Raw genomic sequence first — 22,877 nt, forward strand, 5'->3', positions numbered from 1 at the left:
ATGCTGTAGGTATTATACCCAAACCTGGAAAGCAGCTCTTGATTTATTTTGTGTCTATGTAGTCGTGCTGGCCTTTACAGCGTCACCGGACGTTGGCTCTTAATTGTAATCACATGCCTATTGGCACTTTCGCTTTTGAGAAACTGTGGCTCTTCTTTTACGATCTTTATACACGTAATAAAAAGTATTTTCTGTTAGTATATGGAAAGGATGCTTAAACTATTTAGTTTTTACTCGCCACTAGACGGCACCGCAGAACATCACTTTACCAATGTCGACTGAATCGCTATGACAGGTTTATACAGGCAGGACACCTCCCGGTGTCTCGTTTTGCTATTCAAATAGAAATTAATAAATAAAAGAAAACATAATTCATTCCGTATATTTATTTATTGCTTCATTCTAAATCGTAAACAATTCGTTGAATCTTTATAAACGTAATAATTGTATAAGGAAAATACCGTCGTAGTTGATATACACAAATACGAACAAAACGAAATTTACATAAAAATAGAGAAAAAAAAAGAAAAAGAAGAAACAAACTTAAACAGATAAATATATCGAAAATAAGACATAAAAAAACTGCCGCGTATATTTATACTTTCAATACTGTTTATTGTCAATTTTTAAATACATTTCCAACTACTAATTGTATAATAATTATTTAGTTTTATAATTTACATCGAATCGAACAACATAAGCAACTTTCTTAACGGTAATATCAGATCAAATTAAAGTACACTTAAAACTAAGAGTGGTTAAAAAATATCGGTTTAATTGTATGATTTTTTTTTTGTGCAACTTCGAACGATTTGTATTTATATTTTTCTTATATGGTAACTATTTTTATAATGACAAGAAATGATAAAAATTCTCTGTAAGATTACTTAAGAATTATAAACATCACCAAAAAATATACTGATAACTAAATATTTTAATATTTATCTCAATAAAGTAGCACCATATTGTTTTAATAATAAAATATCTTTTAATAGGAATCGAAATCGAGGAACAGGTCAGTAAAGCTTGTGAAACTATTTCATTTTTGTTGCCACAAACATTTGTTTCACACACCAAGAATTCATGTGTCGTTTAATAAAGGTTGACACCGACGGGGCGTCTAACAATTCAAATCTATTCAAAAAATGTTAACATTTCAACTTCCGACTTCCGATTTCTTGAGCCACGTCATCCCAAACAGACAGCAGGTTTCGGTTATTTTTGGCAAAGTTATGCGTAAAATTTGCCATAATTAACGTTTTCGTCAGTGTCTACCTTACAAAAACGGCTTTCGGTTATTACTATGATAACCATTGACGTTACAAAAATTATTACAGAGAAGTTTTATCATCCTAAACATTTTGAACAACGGTTGTATTGTTTCCATGAATCCAGTAAGCGTAAAGCTGTTATAACGGCGTAAGCAATAACGCTAACATAACATAAACTTGTATCAAATCTCTGTACAAAAAAAACTTAACTACTAAACTGTGCTGAAAATAATAAAAAAAATTCAATATCCATAAAGCCTCATCACATGTGAATATCAATGAGATCGCTTACCAACTGCACTCTAGCACTGTTACAACTACACGTAAACTTATAACTCTTTATATTAAAATAAATAGATAAATTTAAAACACTGGCTGATTATTTTCAGACCGTTCGATAATAAATCTTTTCATACTCTGTGGACATATCATAAATCTTCATATACTTAAACAACTAAGACGATAATTATTTGAAATATATAGAAACTTTATAAGTAGGCTTCAATTGTCAAATGTTTTAAAAACAATCGTGATGAAATAAAAAGATAAAAAATAACATTTACAAATTTGTATTTTACGGAATAAGCGCTTAAAATAATTTTCGCTAACATTTACAGTAAAACACGGGTTAGAGAAGACAAAATAGAATCGATAAATTTGGTCCTTCTCATTTTCCCAACCCTATTTATTCCGTTTACCGATTAATTCACTACTTATATTTACGAAATCTCTGGACGCCTACGATTACTTGTATATGCAATTAATTATCTAAAAACTGACGTGTATAAGTTTTGTTGTTTCAAAACGATGACATTATAACGTCATATACATGGTGCTCTACGTGTTGTGTAAAAAACGACTTATAATGTGCATTCCATATAATAAATAATGTCAATCCAATAAATATGTATTACTTTATTATATAAACAAAAGTTCATTGTATCGTGCAAAATATATTTTATATAAATCGAAATTATTTGTAATTGCCGATTTTACGAACATCACTATTAACGGTTTATATCTGCGGAATAGTTTTTATTTATTGAAAATTAAGTTAATTAATTATCGTCCAAAAATCGTTGTAATCCAAAAACATCTATCAAATAATCTACCATTTCCTAAATTTGTGAAACACGCAATACTATTTGCCTTTTAGGTACACAATAATACTATAAATATCTATAAACATAACAAAACTATTTCCTATTGATCCCTAAGAAACTACTGTCAACGTTGTCTATACCTATGCTACCTTGCAAAAAGAACCCTATGTAGAACGTGTTAGGGTCTATTATAATAAATCGTCTACTAGTCTAATCTAAGACACTTTCAAATATATGAATATTTTATTGTTTGATATATTCCTTCTAAGTATGATGATGATGTTTGATTAAGAGGATTAATGACAAATATTGAGGCATTCAAAGAAAAAAATCAACAGAAAATTCGACCTTGAAATGTCTATGTATGTATTTAACCTTAAATAATGACACCGATATTTGTGAAATTATAACGAGTATAACTTGAGACGGACACAGACTAGACAGACATAGAACTTCTTTGCGAGTAAAAAAAAAAAACTTCTCTATTGTTTTCGCCATTTAAAGTTATTTTATGGATTAGGATAAAACTGTTTTACCGACCTATTGCAATCGATACAAAATTGACAGTTACATTAAAAGTATTAATCTCAGTGGCACCTTTATATATAAAACATAAAATTTAAAATGAATCGACGATGTTACTTAGTATGACGCTCGGGCATATAATAATTTTATTATTTCAGATAAGATGAGAAAAAATTTCTACTAAATGTCTTAACTATATAGTACATAGAGATAAATTCTCTAAGTTAAAAGTTTGTTTGAAACGTCTAAATGATGTCCGCTCGACACAGCATTTGACTTTAGCACCTACATCGCTATTACAAAGTTTAGACCAATTCTGAACACTTACGTTGACTCAAAATACGATATACCAAGAACCGAGACTATAATCCTAAAAATAAGCACCAAGATAAGGAAATATTAGATCGGGACCGCACCGAGGCATTAATACTTCGTGTAAAACGTTCGTACTAAAGTATACAAAGACGACACGGTTACCGGAATACTAACGCGATCTCATAAAAATCTTGAAAAATGTCCTACAAGTTATCGGTAATCACAAAATTATGCCATGTATACATCAATAAGACTTCCAAAGGCCCTTAATGGCTTTGAGCTTCGGCGACCTTTTCGTAGCCTCCAACTCTTGTTTGAAACTGATGATGAACTTCTCGCGCAAGCTAAGTCGAGGAGAAGACGGTTTTAGAAGGAACTTTTTTAGGTCATTTGTAAAACTACTCGCTGTGTAATTCGGCTCGTCTTTTAACGATTCCTCATTGCTCGATTCGAGAAACGACACGGACTTATTCGATTGAACCGAGTTCTTTCTTTCTCGCGGACGATTCGTTGGAGTCGATTTCGAGCGAGAACTAATAGTAGCTTTGCTAGATGGAAGACTATAACTCCTCGATACGAGGGAATACTCGTCCTCCATGGAGTCGAGGGTGTCCGTTGAACGGTTACATATTTTGCAGCAATACCGGCAATGTTCCATATCACTGTGATACCTGCCATTGCACAGGACGTAGTTTTCCTTCATCCTCACGTGTCGAGGCGGTTTCAGCCTGTTTTTGTCTTTATATCTATGCGAGTCCTTGTCAGTTTTCCTCGGCCGCTTCCGTTTGCATTTGGGACAGTTGTTACGAGCTATTTTTTTAAGTTCCTTTAGAAATTCGTAGTCGATTTCGAAATATTTAGCGTCCGGTTCGGAGTAATATTTCAGGTCGCTGTCAGTAGAATCTTTTTTGGCTTCCTTGGGTTTCTTCTTAGTCTTCTGTTTGGGAGTGTCCGGTTGGCCGGGATCCGAGTAGTACCTTACATCGATGTCTGAAGGAACAGATGGTTTGTCATACTTACAGTGAGCACAGAATGTAACCGACTTCGGTCTGGAGGAGGTACACGTGGAGGGGGTGTGGGAAGGGGGCGTGGGGGGCAGGGGTCAGGCCTGCGCGGATGGCACCCATAGGGTCTTGTTCTGCTCTTCTTCCACTGCTTCTTTGATTTGCGTGCACATGTACGCTATATTAACGCCTGCTGGTATCTCGGCTGTAAGTAAAATAAAAAATAATAATTACAAAATATACAATTGAATGAATTTAAATGTCACTAACCTCAATACTTACCAGATATGTAATTTCTAAATTCATTCTCCACTTTTAACCCATGCTCATACTTTTCCTTAGCTGCCTTAGCAGACACTTTATCAGCGGGATACCTCGTATCCTTGACTTCCTTGATCTGCTTGAATGACTTGAACTTGATGAATAGTATTATGGGATATATCTGGTGTTTATGAAGTTTCTCTATGACTGGTACGCTCACGTCGACTATACAGTGGATACCCTGCCGAGTGTTAAGGTGTGAATCAATACAGGGAATTGGCAAAGAGAAAAGTTAAGAGGAATATGTAAGTTAGGAAAATTTAATTATAGAACAAGTAATTATATGATTATTATTATGTCTTTTATAACTTTGTCGGCACCACGGCGGCCATTATCAAGATATATTATAATGATAAGAAACGGATGCCCGGTTTAACAAGTGTCGTCAAGTAGTCGAAGATTGTAGGATCAATCCGGGAAGCTTTCATGTGTGTATAATTCATCTCGTGCTCGACGGTAAAATATTTCGTTTTGCAAAATAGAGTAATCTTTTACGTTTTTACAAACAGTTTACCTTAATTTAATTTTCAACTCAGGATGTACAATCTCATATATTTTTTTTATTATAAATTAATGTTGTAATGACCATAACGAATATTTTTGTCTCACCTTCTCCGCAAGATCTCTCAAAGCCCTGGGATCCGGCCTCGCTCTGGCGAACACGTGCGGCCAGTCCGTGACCAACTTCCCAGCCACGCACTCCCGCAACGGGCCCAGGACCGCCACCGGCCGTCGACTGCCATCTGCGGAGGAAGGCGAGCATGAGCAAGTCTTTTAAGACTGGAAACAGAAACGATCCCAGTGATTACAGGCCTATTTCGATACTCCCATCTTTAAGTAAAATATTCGAAAAAAATATTTTGAATCAACTTCTCGTCCATTTCGGTACAAATACTATTTTTAATAGTGAGCAATTCGGTTTTACAAGAGGTCGTTCGACAACTGATGCGGGAATAGCCCTGCTCAAACATATCTATGATGTTTGGGAAAAATCACAGAATGCTATTGGAGTATTCTGTGATTTATCTAAAGCATTTGATTGCGTAGAACACGAAACGCTTCTTTACAAGCTCAAATACAAGTGTTAAAGGTAAAGCTCTTGATCTCATTGCTTCATACTTAAGTCAAAGAGCCCAGCAAATTTGCATTAATGGAATAAAGTCTTCTGGATCTACGTTAAAAATGGATGTTCCACAAGGTTCAATTTTGGGTCCCTTTCTATTACTAGCATACGCGGTTAGAAAAGTTAGACAACTTACTCAGTTACTTTGGAGTAACGGTGCAGATATTAAATCTATTTTTATTTTACAAAAGAGAGCAATCCGTTCTATTTATAATATTGGAGCTAGAGACTCTTCGGGATGTTTTTAACAAAGTAGGAATACTCACTGTTGTGTCACAATATATTTATAAAAATATTATGTATATTCATAATCATTAATCAGTGATAATCATTGTATGTGCACGAGACGTAAGGATAAACTTATAACGTACAAATTTCCGACTCCGCAAAGTCAAGAAATCTTTCTTGGGGCAAGGTATCCGTTTCTATAATAAAATTCCGCAGACATTTTGAACTTTTACGTTCGATAAAATCAAATCGTTTGTAAAAAATACATTGGTAAAGAAGGCATATTATTCAATACGAGATTAAATGTCGAAAAATAGTAACTACCGAGTTTCTCGCCGGTTCTTGTCGGTGGAATTACAAGAGTTTGTTAAATGACGATTCAAAAGTGCCCGTAAAGCCGACTCGAACAAAGTATAGACCCGATGACGAGCCACTCACAGTGCAGGCGCTCGACGCGCTGGTAGGAGAGCGGCGGCGCGTCGTCGGCCAGCGTGCCCGAGTCGCTCCAGCAGCCCAGCTCGGTGTTGGAGAAGGACGCCAGCTCCTTGCTGTCGCGGTGCTTCTTGCGGCGGAAGAACGAGCGGCGCGCCGTGCTGGACGCGCGCCGCGCCGCCTCGCTGTCCAGCGCGCCCGCCGAGCGCCGCAGGATCTCCTCCACCCTGCGGCGCATCGCGGGACTTCTTATTCGCCCATATATCGCACGGCAGATTATATCATCAAATCCACATATTATAAACATAGTTCACTGAGTGAGCGTTGTGCTCGTCATTTTGAATCAAAACTGATGGAAAAAAAATCTTCCATTTTATAAACCTATTCCAAGCGATTCCCGCAGGTTAATTTATGTCCTTTAAATATGTAATACTAACACAAAAACAATTTCAATCTTACTTAAATTTACTGGGTATGGTGCCCCAATGTCGCTTCACCCCCTTGCAGTCTAGTTGCCAGGCGCGCCACAGGCCGGGCGCTCCGTTGAACAGCGTATTGTCCACGAACAAAACTTCGTCCTTCCTGAACCATAGCGAATACTCATCTATGGTATCCATGCCAATGGACGTTATTTTTGCACAGCGATCAAAACCCGCACGGATATAGAACGCGTCACCGGGTTTGTCTTTGATTTCATGGTATTGTTGAAGATCGTGACGAACCAGCACGCTCACCTGTGTTGATAAAAAAGTATATGTTAGACTTAGGAGAAAATTTTAATATCTGATTTAAAGCATAAATAGCGCAATAGTGTATGGGTCACCTAACGATGTCAAAAGTCGCAAGTTCGATCCTGACTCATTAGGCATATTTTCGTCCCTACTCCTAGCATAAGCTTTAAGCTTAATTGGAAGGCTAAATAGTAATATTAGTAATTCCTTAAAAGGAGTCCGCAACTAAATTCCAAATAAAGATAATTAAATTCTAACAACTGCTTGGTAAGCCTCACCTTATCCGCCGGTTTTGCCAATTCCAACGCAGCCTGTTCAGCGGTTGCTCGCCTTAAGTCTACATTATTGTACTCTAAGATTTGATCCCCCGTGCGTAAGCCCGCTATATAAGCCGGGGAATCTATTTGAACACTATGCACGAATATACCCACTGCATTTCCGCCCACTAAACTTATGCCCAAATCTGAACAATTTCGCATCTCTATTAATAAAAACCTGGGTAGATCCTTCCCCTGTGATTGCCTCAAAGTAGCAACATCTGTGGAAGGTACGTCCATTCTTAGGGACTGTTGCGGACCGGGTGAGTTCCTAGGTGTAGGCGATCCTGACAAAGAAACCTCTTCATCGTGCGAACTTTCTCCAGAAGATGAACTCCCTGGAACTTCCATCTCGTCCTTATATTTTTCAGGGCTAAATTGGACAAGCATTGTTATGGAATTTCCAATTTGTCTTAAAACACTAGCAGCTAAAGTATACGTCGCCGAACGCATATTAATACCGCAAACTTCAAGTAATTGGTCACCAACTTGTAAGCCAACTTGACTTGCCAACGAATTCTCATTGACTGTAGATACGAAAACGCCCCCACTGCTCGGGGGACAGTATATCTGTATCCCTAGTGGCTGCTGACTTTTGTCTATGTGCACCCTTCGAAGCTCACCGGGTAAAGGTTTATTCCAACCCAACCCACAATATTCTGGCATTGAATTTCTCGTCCCTTTATGCGTAAGTTGCTTAGCACCGCGTCCAGGACTCAGGACTTCAACATGAAATGTCGGCATCGGTGAATTTCTCTCTGAACTTCTCTCTATCGATCCTGTGCTGAGTTTTCCTGCCGAATTTTTCGAGGTGACACTTGGGTTTGAGGGTATTCGAAACCTCTGGTTTTCTTTTTTTCTTGGAAATGTCCCACCTTCGTATGTGTGGTGATATTCACGGTTGGCTCTAGGTACTGGTTGGAGATCTGACATATTGTGCGTGTGAGAAGTAAACGAGTGCATGTCGTAACTTGTGCCGATACTTTCTCCGGATTGGCTTTGAGGTATGTTCGTTGGACTAGAAAGATGGTTATACCGACTGGAGGTGTGCGGGTTCGAATTCGTAAATGGCCCTCTATAATATTGGGACTGAAGTCGTGACTGTGAAGGCAGAGTCCCCGTCATTGGAAAATTCGCATTGCTATTTAAACTGTCTGGCCCGAAGCTGTCACTGTCGGATGGGTACTTGTTCACTGTTTTCGGAGACGATGCCTTTTTTGAGGAATAAAACTGGTCAAGAATATCCTTTCCCGTGTGATTTTTTATGGAATGGTCAAGTGAACTGGGTGATTTCCTCGTCACGAAGTCAAGGGAATTCGGGCCCTTATTGACCATAAAGTCTAAGGAGTGTGGACTTTTCGTCCGATTCCTCATAGCTGGTTGGTAGAACAAGGAATCCTCGGATGGGTTCTGAACTAAACTAAGTCTGTTCGGCGTCACGTCTTGTTCGTAATCGCTAATGGATATTTTTTCCTTTTCCAACGTGCGATTCTTTTCGAAAGTCATGCTACTTGGCGCAAAAGGGTTGTGAATGGCTAAAGGTGCTGGTTTTGGAAAATGCTCAATCGCTGGACTCGATTCTATAGATTTGTACACTGAATGTCTTGCCGGTGTGGTGACTTGTGTTAGCGGTACGTGTCCTAAAGGTATCGGATTAGAGTTTCGATTGGTATTCGATCGCTGTGGCTCCGGTGGTAGCTTAGTCGGTGGACTGAGCAGAATGGATAGCGGTGGCCTTTCTTTCCGGGAACGAGGTTGTACAATGGTCCCAGTGGCATTGTCCTCTAATATAAAATTAGCTCGAGCTTTAGGCCAAGTGCCCCCATTTTTTGCGTCATTTTGTGCTTCCTTATTTTTTCGACGCGATCTTTTCAGCACACTGCTAGTTTCTTTAACTGGAAAAAATATAAGACAGTAAAAATTATAATATTTTTACAACTGCAGAAATACTGCGGTATTACGTGTTTTTTGGGGTATGGGACTGTAACATAGCACTACAAACTTATGAACGTCACTCCGCTGACCTAACCAGAGATTTAAACCTGACATCTGCAGCCATTTATAGCCAGCTAGCCATCACATATAGAGTAATAACATTAGCTTTTATTATGATAAATCACACGTTTATTGCAAAATGAATAATTACATGTCAGATGATAGTACTAAGTACTTAACGAGAACTTTCTACGCATCCTTACTTGTTTTTCCGTGATAACTGTCGATAACGGAATCCAATTCGGCGATAGCGTCCGACTCCGGCACCTGGAATGAATAATATATTCATATTTTTAATAAAACACCATGATTTAGGAATAAAGTACTACAAACTTAAAACGCCTCGGTTTGCAACATATTATTAAGGTGGGAAATTTGGCTCATTCAAAACGAATCAACTTATTGATTTGAATTTTAATACCTAATACAATTACTAATGTTCACTTTTATCACTTGAAAATAAGAAAAAAACTCTGCAAATCTTAATAGTACAATTTAACAAGTCGAAATAAAAACAAGCAATTTGATAGAAACAAAAAAGAAGCCCGCTAATTCTCGTTTACCATTCTAGGAAGTAATGAAATTTTTAACAATTACCAAAACATAAAACGAAATAACAAAACCACTTTAACATTTAAGCACGAACTCTTGCAAACCACAATCAAAATACGAAATTACAAAGCGAATTCTTGTTCGAATTCTCTTCTATTATATTAAAGAGTCCACAAAGCCAAACGAGGGTTAATCTATTAAACTAAATTACAATGTTATTTGATCAAAAAAATATTTCTTAATCGATTATGCAAAGATACAAAACACATAAATAGCATTGCTGTTTGAGAGAATAATTGTCAAGAGAGCACAGTATGACTTATAAGCATATTGATAAGATATCGGTAAAAATAAAACAAATAACTTTGAAGAAAGCCTCTAACGCCATCTAGTGACACTTTATATACATCCAGAAACACAGAGACTGAAGTCCTTACCTTGCTCTGCTTCTCCTTACACTTGCTGACTCCAGTAACAGCTTCGATCTTCCCGCGGATCATGTCCCAGGTGCCTGCAAAACGCGATGCAATGATCGTACTCGCTATCGGTAAAGTTAGAGACACACTATGTTAAAACGATGGAACGTTTTGCGTTGGCGATTTTGTGATTATTTATATATTATAAGAATCATTTATAAGGGAAAATCTCTTAAATAAAATAATAACATCGTTTTGTATTAATTTTTGGTAAAAACAAATGTAGTATTAATGCGTATTAATTTTTTGAATATTCAGTAAAAGTAATATAATTTACGTTAGTTAGTACTCCAGTTTTAATTTAAAAAGACAATACTAAAATGTATTCTTCTTAGCTATGGTTATAATGTAATCAATACATATAATTTCGCTTTATAATTATCTACTACAATTAAATATATGGGAGATTAGGAAAATCAACTAATTATTAAAAAATGTGATTAATCCAGTAAAAACTGTTAATTCAAAATAAGTGTAACTAATTTAACTTCGTGTAGGAAGTTCAGGGTGCCTATCCAGATAATATTTTAGCGCCATACAACAATACTTAGTATTTTTGTTCTGGTTAAAAGGGTGAGTGAGCCAGTGTAATTACAGGCCCAAATAATCTTAGTTCCCAAAGTTGGCGATTTTGGCGAAGTAAAACGAATGTTTAATACATATTTCATACAGAGCCAATGTCTATGGACGTTGGCGATCTACTACGGTCAGACGACTCATTTACTCGCCTACCTATTTTATATAAAAAAAACGTAAATTTAAATCGTATTCTCTTGAATAAATGTAGGGCCCAGTGTACCACAAACATTCAATACATCGATGACTTGCCTTATCACTCGATAGCTGATAACGATATCGCTCAAGAGTTGTGCCCAAATAATGTACTTTGTTTTGTTTAAAGACACACTTCGAACATGTGACACTTATTACGTTACGTTACAATACACAACATATTATTTTGCTATATATAGCAAATAGTATATATATATGTGTGTGTTTGTATATATATTTCATATAATATTATACCAGACGACTACTTTAGCTTTCATAAATGTTTCATTGTCATTAGATTTGAAGTGAATCTATTTTAGACGCAAACGTAAAATATCAAGGTCATAAATTAACCTACCTAATTATTCTGTGAATATATTTATTTATATTCACAGAATTGATGCAATAGTCAACTAGGGCCAAATAACTTAGAGTTAACTGGGCTAATCCGATTTATATTGTATTTTAATAACATGAACTAATCATTTTCCAAAATGCTCGGCAGCTCTCTAATAATGATTTTTGATTTGTTTTTTTTTTATGGTTTTACAAATACTAGTTTGGTGATGAAAATAAAATCAAACCTTGTTCTATATGTAATTTAGAACACCTAAATACACCCAAGAAAGTATAATTTGAAGAAACGAGTTCTTTTTTTCAAGATTATCTGAATTAAGGCAATCACTATTAAAATGTACAGACATATCGTGTATCCGTATCAACCTACCTCTCTCCTGGTGTATCTTCCCCTGGCTTCCGGCTGCCACGTGATACACGTATCGTCTGTCAAAATCCGGCACCCCGTGGTCTACGTGTACCTGAAACATCGTAATTACTAGAGAGCAGCAGGCACCGCCGACGATGTGGTTCGCATCATACAAATTGTTCATTTCTATAAGGCCCATATGAATACGGCAAGAACAAAATTGATTCGGTTACATTTAATCTTGAAATAGCTATTAAAATCTTTATTCTTTTATTTCGACTGAAGTGGTTATCGTCATCGAGCCCACTTAAGACTTCAGAATATACGCGACCTAAGGGTGCTAAGGACTCATTATTCTTGCAGAAAATTACTAAAAAGTATCACGGCTTAAGAGCCACTGCATTGCCAACTATACTTCTTGTTTATTTGTTCTGAGTGTAGTCGTCACTGAGGGTCCTCAATAAATTAAATACATAATATAAAAAAAAAATATATATTTGATAATACTTCTGTGCATGAGATACCTTGGGCTCCGGCGGCGGAGGCACGAAGGCGCCCCCCCAGCTGTCGTCCGTCTGCGAGCAGATGTTCACCATCTTGCCGTCGCCGTACGACTGCTCGTACAGCGAGAGTCTGCGGGATGTTTGTGCATATTGAGACAAAAATGCAAACATGTTTACTTCCGATTTTATCGGAATCGGATATTATTACGATACAATTGAAAAAAAAAAACACAATCTCACTGGTAGACAGACTATTATGTTTAAAAATAACTATAAAATACAAATCTAATTTATCTTTATCAATTCGAAATATATTATTTTTAACTTTAGAGTGTATAGCGTAATATGGCCTGACGGTGCGTGATTCAATAGATATATGAAAAAAAAAAACGGTTAATATCTTAATTATTAAGACACAATTGCAACATTAGAAATGTATTACTTAGCTTTTAGATATATTTCGGTTATATATAGTTAAAGTTAACGCATTAGTCATAGGAAACTCCAAGTTACCTATCACATTATATCATTCTTACAAGACGGAATAAGATTAATATTAAAAGTTTTACTTATATCATACTTATATAGATCAAAATAGATTTAAACGATTTTTAATAATAAAAATAAATCTTTATTCAATAAAAAAGAGATTGAACAGAGCAGTTTTGTTTTATAATTGGTTTGTACAAATTAATCTTATTTCAATCATTTGGGTGTAGTACTGAGCTCCTCGCTCGGTTAAAAAAAAATCGGTAATAAGGAGTAACAGTCCCGTTCCCTTCTTTGAGTGTTTCTTTATCATTGTGTACAACATGTGAACACGTTATTAAGATTTACCAAAATTATATTCCATAGTTATTTTTAAAGTGTGTGCGTGTGTATGTGTGTATGTGTGTAGCTAGTTAACCAAACAGTGGTTACATTACCTTATTCCATGTATATTTATATTAAGCCGAGACCGTTCTTAACACTATGAATAAATAACCGACCATGAGTGTGAGTACTGACTGGCTCACATAGTATTCAGACTGGAATGAAGCGATACATAGATCTGTTTCATGGTCTAAACTCTGCTGAATCGTGTAGATAATGACTGAATCGTTATCGTTTATCTAATCGTCCAGATAATGATCTGATAACACTTCTAAAATAATACTATATAAACTAATTCTCATATGTAAAAAACATGGTCATTAAAATTTTTTTTTTGTGCCATTTGCTCCTCTTGGTACCACTTACTCGTATATTCTACCGTCAAACAGAAATACTTAATACGGTTGTGTTCCGATTCGGAAGAATGTAACTACAGGCACAAGTTGGTGGCGCATTTATGTTTTAAGAAATGGTTAATATTTCTTACGGCGCCAATGTCTATAGGCGATGGTGAGCATTGGTGGGACTTTTGCCAGTCCGCCTAGCGAAATCATAAAAAAAAATCGAATACTTTGTAATGTGTAATCATTATATGGATGGGGTCGTAGTGCCCTCGGTCGGGTAATGTGTATGATTTCAATGCGTCTTTGGTCTATTATAAGATTGAAGGGCTACAGGTCATAAGAAGTCTGATCCCACTTCTGTGACCAGTCGGACGATGTGTGAGAGAGTGCACGTGCACAGCCTGGGACCGATATGCGCCCATTATTGAATCGGGCCTCGTTTGTACCTGTTCCTGGGGTCGCAGCACGGGTACAGCGGGCGCAGCACGGTGAGCAGCACGCAGTCGTAGTGCACGTCGCTCAGCAGCGCCGCCGCCTCCGCCGCGCTGCCCACACCCTCCAGGGAGCGGTTGTTGATCTGGGGGGGGGGGGACATCTCAAGGTTAATATGGCTATACCTGGTCAGGAATGTATATATGATCCATTATTACAATTAGATATATTTTATAGTAGTTGTCGCGCACGCCTTCAATCGCGTTTTAGTGATTGGTCGGTTAGTGGTTGGTTGGCAAAGAAGTAGCCAATGTCCCTCCTTGGAATTTGCAACATTCATATGCGAATTTAATCAAATAATACAAAATATTATTATATAATAGATAAAAAGAAACTTAATTTCGCATTTATAATATTAGTATGAATTACCAGTAGCTACCGTATCATATATGTAATTTAATAATGTACTGGTACATTTATTTATATATATCGATGAGACAGTTACTTTTGAATGATACTAAATTTACTACCGCACCATACGATATTATAAATACTAACAAAATGTACTTAACTTTTTGATGTTTACGTATAATTATATTGTATAATAAATAATACAAAATCATTTTGTTTTAAATTAAAAATATTAATATAAAAATTATAATACAAGTACATTTATACACTCACGCTAACAACTCTGTCGCCGACGTAGATATTTCCCTCCTTGGCGGCTGCGCTACCGCACGCTATTTTGCTTATGAAAATACCTGACGACAATTTTTATTCGTTTCATAAGTCGCTTATAAAAAAGAACAAAACTTTAGAAATGAAATTGAGAGCACAGAACGAATACTAGTATCAAATGATGCGACTACTGGGCAACGGACTGACCCTGCTGCAGCGTGAGGCCGCTGCGGCCGGCGCCCGCCACGCGCAGCAGCGAGCGGGCGGCGCGCGCGCGCTGCAGCGTGAGCGCCACGGGCCCGCGGGCCAGCGCGCCGCGCAGCGCCGCCGCGCACGCCGCGCCGCACGCCCACTGTGACACGCCGCCCGCCGCCGCCACGCGGTCCAGCGCCCTGCGCGACACGATATCCCATGAGCACCGCACTCCGCGGCCGACTTTGAATCGTCAGCTTGCGGTACTGACTTCAATGTACATAATATTGTAGTGTTGTGCAAGGAAACCTTGATAGATATCCTCATATTTGAAATAGCAACTGTGTGAGTGTTACGTATTTCTACTAACTTAATTTTTCCGTCCGCGATGGAGCCCTTTTTGACCGAGGCGACGTATACGCTGAAATCGTTAGGATAGCAGGGTTCGTCTCGGCCGCCGCACAGCTCGAGACCCAAGTCCGCACCGATGCCGCTCAGTTCCACGTCGATTATTTCCCATTCGAAGTCCTGAAATACCGAAAGCCAATTATTAGTTGATTCATTTTAAGGAATACGATCATAATTCTTTCAAGAGAAACATTATATACTGTAATTTTTAACCGAAATTTTTACTGACAATTTATAACTTTTTTTAATGAAATAGGCGACGCGCACTTAATCTACGTAATGGTAAATGGCCACCGTTGCCTACAAAAAACGAATTAAAACACAGCAATACCGACATCGAGTACTGAGCACTGCAGGGCGGTGGGTAGGTGGTAGCGCTCCCCAGCTCAACACGAAACCGACCTGCACGTCGGCGGAGTCCCGCGGCGGCGCGCGCGGCTCGTCGTGCGAGCGCGCGCGCGGCCCGCGGCCGTCCTTGGCGTCCTTCTTGCCGCCGTGCCGCCGCGCCTCCGCCAGCTCGCCCACCATCTGGTCGCGCTCCTGCAACCGAATCGAGCGCGTTAGCTCGGCTAGGCTCTCCTGAGCTTAGCTGCCGTGACGTTGTTATTATTATTAGCAATAAAGAACATTACCTTTCTCAGTCGATTGCAGAGAGCCTTGACGCTCTCTCGCTCCTGCAGCAGCTTGTCCCTCTCCGAGAAGGCCCAGTCCCTCCGGCGCTTGGAGACCTGGAACAGACGAGGTCGTGAGCACCCGGGCGGGCCGCGGCGCCGGTGCGGCGGCGGTGACGGCGGCGGCGGTGACGGCGGCGGCGGCGTACCTCGGCCTCGCGCTGCGCGTCGTGCAGCTCGGCCTGCAGGCGCTCGGCGCGCGCGCGCAGGCGCTCGATCTCCTGGTTGGCCTGCTCCACGTCGTCCACGCGCTCCGCCTCCGCTGCGTCCACCGCCATGCCCACCAGACCTGGGGGACCGACGGGGAGTTACGTTAGGAGTTAGGGGGGGGGGGGGGCTCTAGCATGAGATGAACTATAAACACCAATAGGACATATAAAACTGAGTAGCGCTCGCCCGTAATTCGACCCGCGGTAGTACTGGGCTGTTTTGACTCTGGAATATTTAACATTTCTATCAGCGCCGACATTTAGGAACACAGGTGACCCATAAATTAATACCAAGTAGCCCATTTGTCTTAATATTAGAAAATAAAATAATATCTGATTCAGATAACATCTGATATTTAAAAAATTTAAGAATTTTGTGTCTCGAATCGAATCGAATCGAAAGTTGACACATACTTTCAGTAGCCGTAAATAGTTAAATAAAAAAACAACCTTGCAGTTTATCCATCGAGGGATCGTTGGAGTGTTGTCCGTTTAGGAAACCGTCAGTTCCGACTCCACTCGAGAGGCCCAAGTGATGATATGCAGAATTATCTTGTCTGTAGAAATAAAAATGATAAGTTTGATATGTGTATTTTCTGTTCTAACACTACTGATAAGAAAACATACTTTAAAATTACATTAACATATAAATACAATCTTTTTTTTGGATCAGAAGTAAATTCTTATAATAAATCTTCCAAATTCGTAACCAGTGATTAAGATCTACATTTTCTATTAAGTTCTAACAGACAGATACATTTCTGCTCAGCAAATAATGTTTCAAAAACACCGTATTTTTCAAGGTACTAATATTTCTAGTTTCTCCTCTATTTAAAAGTGAAACTTATGTTAGGAGTGGTTACCATAATAGCCTAAGGCGTTACGCGGTCCGTATACCAGACAATGCATAGTATTTGATTATAGTACTCACTATTTGTATTTATGATTTGATGTGCAGAAAATTTATAGAAAACTTATTCATTTAAAATTATCCTGTATCCTCCCTATGGTTTAAAATATCTCCATACGACGTTTCATCGAAATCGTTTCAGTGGATTAAGCGTGGAAAGGTAACAGAGAGTTACTTTCGCCTAAAATATCAACATCGAATTACCTACCTCGATTTGCCCAACGTGGAGGTGTTCTGTGGAGTCTTCAAGTCGGTACATTCCTTGATAGCGCGATCTCGGTCGACTAGCGCTGATTCTATCTCCCGGCGCAGGCTTTCGGCCTAATTACGGAAAAAAATATATGTAATGTTTTAATACACTTTAATAAATGCCTCGGAATTGCACGTGTGTTGGAATCGACGGATATCATGGGTCTATTTCGAAGGCTGGTACAATCTTCAAGTAATAAATTTTCCATTTAAGTATATTTCATGGTATGCATATAAATAGCTTCGGCAGCAACTGCCCAGCGTACCTGCAGCGCGGTGGCGCGCTGCTCGTCGCGCGAGGCCTGCAGCGCGGCCTCCAGCGCCGCCACGCGCTTGAGCGCGGCCTGCAGGTCGTCCGCCAGCTTCTCCATCTCCTTGTGCACCGTGTCCCTGTAATACGCCCTTCGCATTATCCCACTCGCTCTATATGCCGCAGGCAGGCCCCGCCGGGCGCCGCGGCGGGCTCACCTCTCGCTCATGATGAGCGTGTACTCGGCCATGGCGGCGTTCCGCTCGTCCGTGAGCCGCTTGACGTCGGCCCGCTCGCGCACGCCGCCCTCCCACTGCCGCACCACGCTCGCCACCTGCTGCTTCAGCGCGTTCCGCTCCCGGATCTGCAAGGCGACCGGTCGCGGGTCGGTTTAGATCAGCGTTGACTGTTACTTTACCCGCCGTCCCGCGAGTACTTTACGATTTACCCGGCGGTAGGGCTTTGTGCTAGCGCATCTGGGTAGGTACCGCCCCCGCTCGATAGATCTTCTGCTGCCGAACGGTACCCGGTATTGTAGTGTTCCGGTTTGAAGGGTGAGTGGCCAGTTTAATTTAACAGAGGAGCACAACAATGCACAATATTGCTATTAAATATTAGATTAAGTTTGTGTGGTGGTGGTATCTATTCGAGTGAACCTGCAGAAAGTCGCACCTTTTAAAAATCTACCATCGTACTTTTTAAACTATCCTACATAATATTATAAGAATCTTTACTTATTAATAACGTTGGCGCATTAAATGTGTACACGTACCACTGCATTCCTCTCTTGCGTCAACTCGTGGCATTGTGTCTTTAACCTACTATTCTCCTCTTGTACGATTCGTAGGTTCTCCAGAGTGGCATTGTGATTTTCTATTAAGTCGTCATACCTAAAACCAAAAAGTGATAAGTGAATTACATAACACACCTTTGACTTCGATAATGTTGTTTTAAAAGTAAATTCAAATCGAATATATATTGAATACTACAAACCTCTTTTGGAAACAATCGAACTCTTCTTTGAGAGCCTCGTATTTCCTGAGTGTATGGACGAGTGCGTCTGAACCCTCCGCGGTGCTGCTCTGCTGCAGGTGCTGCACTTCACGCTCGAGTCTGAAATATTATTATATCAAAGTTAAGTAAGCACTCTCGGCCCATTCAATTGTGTATCAAGTACATCGTTTTATATAAAATTACTCATAAGGCAAAACAAAGAAACGAATTCGTCCTAAAAGTTTAATAAATCATTCATTTGGCTATGTAGTCAGTGACTTGTATAAAATATATATCAAGTTATAACAAAGAAATAAGAGACTATATTAGCCTCCATACACCGAATTATTAATTACTTAATCGTTGAAAAAATAAATAAATAACGCATTACAATAATTCCATGTAATTAAATTTTTACCGTTGATTGTCATTGAGCAAGTCACCATACTTGCCGCGGAGGCTGCTCGCCTCCTGAGCCGATACTTCCAGCTGATTCATTGCTGCCCGATGCTGACCACGGAAGTACTCCAACTCCTGACGATAATAAAGACCCAGACATTAAATAAAATCATTCGTAAATATAATATTTATTTAATATCAAAAACCCAATTAAGTCAAAATTAGATTAAGTCGCCAGATTAAAACTTATACTTCATAATAACGACACAAAAAAAAAAAAAAAACCAGTTCTGAATACGTAGTAAGTTACGAGTTTTCAGAAAGTTCAGTAAAGTGTTTCAGCTGAATTTCAATTCGAATTTTTAATGAGCCGTTCGAAATATTACGCTCTGAAGTCGTACAAAAATGAAAAACCAGTTAATATTTTTCGACGAGGCTACGAATATACTCTCAGTAATATATAGGTTACTGGGTCAAGTTTGCTTTTCGCGAAATTCATTTCTGAAACGCAAATTTCGTTGAATAGCGAAGTTTCAACATTACTTCCTACAGGTTCATTATGCCTCTGAATAGAAGTTGAACTAAAAATGTATATTCACTCCGCTTCTATGTTTATCGAAACAGTTACGATAATGATGGTTTCAGAGTATAATGACTTCGTTTGAGAGATATCTTTTTCAACATTATTTATACTGTATTTTAAATTAATGTCGCTTAAACTCTTACTACAGAGTCAATATAGGATTTATTAACGGGCTTAGAGATAGCCCTTAAGACACGCGGTGGAGAAAATTGGTTGAAATTCGAGAGGTATCTTAGACAACTGGTTAATATTTGAAAAAAAAAAAAATCAAGTACTTAATTTATGTATTTCCACTAATCTCGTGCACGACTGTGAAAGAAAACAACGAGACGAAACATGTATAAGTAAACTGATAATTTCACATGTATGTATCCACCAATCCAAATTAGAGTTGCATGGTTGAATCTCTGAACCTTCTACTTAAGAGGAAAAGAATCCTCTGCCCAGCAGTGAAACATAATATGTTATAATATGTAATAATACATTTTACAAATATTGGTAGTATACCATGATTTCTATACCAATACTCAAATACTAATTTTAAGAGAATAGAAATGTTGCTAGTATTGTTATCTCTTTCTAATGTATGGTGTTAAAAAAGATATCAGATAGAGATTGTGTAAAACAGGAATACCGACAATATTATGTAAAAAAAATATTTAAATCTTCTTGCCGAATCATAGTACTCAAAATATAAGTTACTAATAATATATTCAATGGCTTATATTGCAGTTAGTTAACTGAAAGAATAAGAAACAAAACACTGCAGTTTTTAAATAACTAATGCTGGATCAGGAAAACTTAATATATCATTGATATTTTAAGATTCTAAACTTAAATAATTATATTAATGTACTCAAATTATAATAATAAATAACATATGACAACTCCTTCTGCATAACTATATAACATAAGGGCTGACATAAAGCTTATACATAAATTAATGTATCGTTACACAGCAATACCTTGTAATGCTGTCAGTTTAAGGAGTGAGTGAGCCAGTATACATACAGGTGCACAAGATAATATCTCATGGTCGGCGGTGCATTGATAGGGTCAATAATGGTAAATCTTACCACCAAAGGGGCATTTTACTCATAATTTAAATAATTATTATTTAACTAAAATAAATTAATAAAAAATTTAACACACCTTCATAACATGCTCACACCTCCTCGATGTCTCTGTGTGTTGTCGTCTTAGCTGATTGAGATCATGCAGAGCCTTTTCGCACTGTTGTTTCAAGGTCTCATTTGCCTGCTTGTTGATGACGTCATACTGTCCAAGCTCGTAGGGCGCGCTCATAGCATGAGTATGACTGGAGTAGTTCGACTTGTCGTAGCATTGTGATGAAGAGAGCACGTCATATTCGATCGGCAGCGGTATGGATGTTATTTGTGTAGTAGTGTGTCGTTCATTGCTCACGTAGCTATGGGATATTGACTCTAGAATAATGGACATAATATGTAGAAATAATTTAAATTTCTTAATTAGAAACTTCATTTAAATGGTTAAAATTATATTGTATACAGTTCATTTAGGTTTCATTATTTATTTATAACAAATTTATTCAGTACTAACATAGTTATTGAGTATTTCTTGTTTCCTAGCATTAATTAGATTATGTTATTTGTTAAATTAAATAAATAAAATAATTATTATTACAATATCTCCAGCACTGATATGATATGGTAAGAATTGAACGAGACTTTAACACTTTGAAATGTTATATGATTAATTACAAAGTAATAATATCCTTTAAAAGATCCACCATAGAACATGATATAACTTTTCAAATTCTTTATTTAAACAATGTCACCACAGATTAAAGTTTTGGGTATAATTTAAGTATTACTAAACTTTATTCATAGAAATTGGAAACTAATAATAAAATGACTTAAAAAAGGGAGAATTCATTTATGCCTTATTTCCTTTTAAAATCTTTAAAATACATATAATTTATTTTTATTTTGTTAAAAAAGTAAGGAGGGAAATAAATCCTCCTTTATTTATTCCTTAACTTCATATACTTCTATATTCATTTCACTAAAACTAGATATTGTATTAAAATATTTAATATTGTAATAGTTCTGCTATTATGCATGATTTATAAAACATAAGGGAATATATTGAGTATCTGTTCTTATTAACACTACTGGTAATGTCTGTAATTCAACTAAATTTTTAATTAATTTTATACTATTTTTTACAGACATATTTATAGTGTTATTAATGCTTAAACACTATATATTATAGTCTACCAAAATACTTTGTAATGATTCTCTCACAGATTAAATAAAAGTTTGTTATTAAATAGTTACCAAGTACACTTTTTTGTGATGAACTTATTTATTATGTGTACAAGCATTGTTTATGTTATTAGAATGTTGCTTGTTTGGAACAACTTACCATTACTCCCATTGCTTTCCAAAGAGGAAGTACCGGATGCCATAATATGTCTGAAATAATTTTATTTATTTAATAAGATATACTTAGGAAGCGAATAGATATTTGAAGTTAATTTAAAATTTAACTATACCTTCAAAATTACGCTCTATGTCCCATTGTCTTCGAACTTACAAAAAAATGATCTAATAAGAAGATTGAGGAAGCTTGTATTTGTTTTATTAATTATTATTTCTTTGATAAAATCCAAATCTCCTAGAGTGCTTGACACGGTTTTCACGCTCTAATGATGGTTGCAAAACTTCTAAACCACAAGTGTTGGTTGACTGTTGCAACTTTACTGTTTACACAGGACGAAATCTATTCGACATTATGCGACGATTTGCCAGAAACTTCTTGGCCACCCGCGAATATCTGATAACTGTACACCGATACGGTCCATAAATACCATCACCGAACATTCAAAACACTGAAATTGCCACAAAAACTGTCCTTTCGCTACGAATATGGTTTTCACGGCAAAGGAGTTAATGCTTTTTCACAATGTAAACAGATCGTTTATTACGAGAGCCTTTAAACCAATTATGAAAACCACGCAGTTTTTATAATAATTATAAGCTCAAATAAGAAAACAAAACTATTACACGTATTTATCAGTACTAATTTGCCAACATTTCCCGTTTCTGTTCTCTACCTTTTTTAGCAAGTAAATGAATGAATGAATGACGGACACAAAAGAGGACGACATATTTAGGAAGTGTTGTCAATGATAAAATATTAAAATCCTAAATCGGATACAAGTTTTCGTTCAATAATTAAATATTTAACTTTAAAAGATACAACTGATTTAATAATAAGAGTCACTTGACACGATATTTTATTTATAACAATTATTAATTCAAAT

At 37.5% G+C, this 22,877-nt stretch overlaps 2 protein-coding genes across 5 annotated transcripts; both read right to left on the reverse strand.

Moving 5' to 3' along the window:
- Positions 1-371: 371 nt before the first annotated feature.
- Positions 372-4,316, reverse strand: LOC135193751 (uncharacterized; the record flags this gene model as incomplete). The annotated part of the gene is made up of 1 exon (XM_064217565.1): positions 372-4,316. A coding segment is annotated over one exon (858 nt), but the record flags the coding sequence as incomplete, so codon positions are not given.
- LOC113394819 (disks large homolog 5) lies at positions 4,290-22,735 on the reverse strand. Of its 4 annotated transcripts, none has more exons than XM_064217557.1 (27): positions 22,107-22,735; positions 21,977-22,026; positions 20,720-21,012; positions 19,004-19,119; positions 18,586-18,705; positions 18,365-18,482; positions 17,811-17,956; positions 17,609-17,732; positions 17,302-17,414; positions 16,634-16,740; positions 16,124-16,263; positions 15,936-16,031; positions 15,706-15,843; positions 15,266-15,423; positions 14,911-15,095; positions 14,707-14,786; positions 14,037-14,167; positions 12,395-12,503; positions 11,892-11,982; positions 10,355-10,428; positions 9,569-9,632; positions 7,332-9,265; positions 6,782-7,056; positions 6,329-6,549; positions 5,149-5,282; positions 4,501-4,720; positions 4,290-4,423 (listed from the first exon to the last, which is right to left on the reverse strand). In XM_064217557.1, the coding sequence occupies exons 2-27, from the start codon at positions 22,017-22,019 to the stop codon at positions 4,317-4,319; spliced, it is 5,337 nt and encodes a 1,778-aa protein (XP_064073627.1). In that variant the 5' UTR covers positions 22,020-22,026; positions 22,107-22,735; the 3' UTR covers positions 4,290-4,316. The 4 variants fall into 4 exon arrangements, with proteins under 4 accessions (XP_064073627.1, XP_064073625.1, XP_064073626.1 ...); XM_064217555.1 differs by having other exon boundaries at positions 10,355-10,458; XM_064217556.1 differs by having other exon boundaries at positions 17,609-17,744.
- Positions 22,736-22,877: the final 142 nt, after the last annotated feature.

Source organism: Vanessa tameamea, chromosome 17 (assembly GCF_037043105.1).
Source record: "Vanessa tameamea isolate UH-Manoa-2023 chromosome 17, ilVanTame1 primary haplotype, whole genome shotgun sequence".
NCBI classification, from domain to species: domain Eukaryota; kingdom Metazoa; phylum Arthropoda; class Insecta; order Lepidoptera; family Nymphalidae; genus Vanessa; species Vanessa tameamea.

Coding starts and splice junctions, on each gene's coding strand:
- LOC113394819 (XM_064217554.1), bottom strand. CDS start 22,019: ATGGCATCCGGTACTTCCTCTTTGGAAAGCAATGGGAGTAATG. Junction 17,745..17,810: donor ACGCTCATCATGAGCGAGAG/GTGAGCCCGCCG, acceptor GATAATGCGAAG/GGCGTATTACAGGGACACGG. Junction 4,424..4,500: donor ATTTAGAAATTACATATCTG/GTAAGTATTGAG, acceptor TTTTACTTACAG/CCGAGATACCAGCAGGCGTT.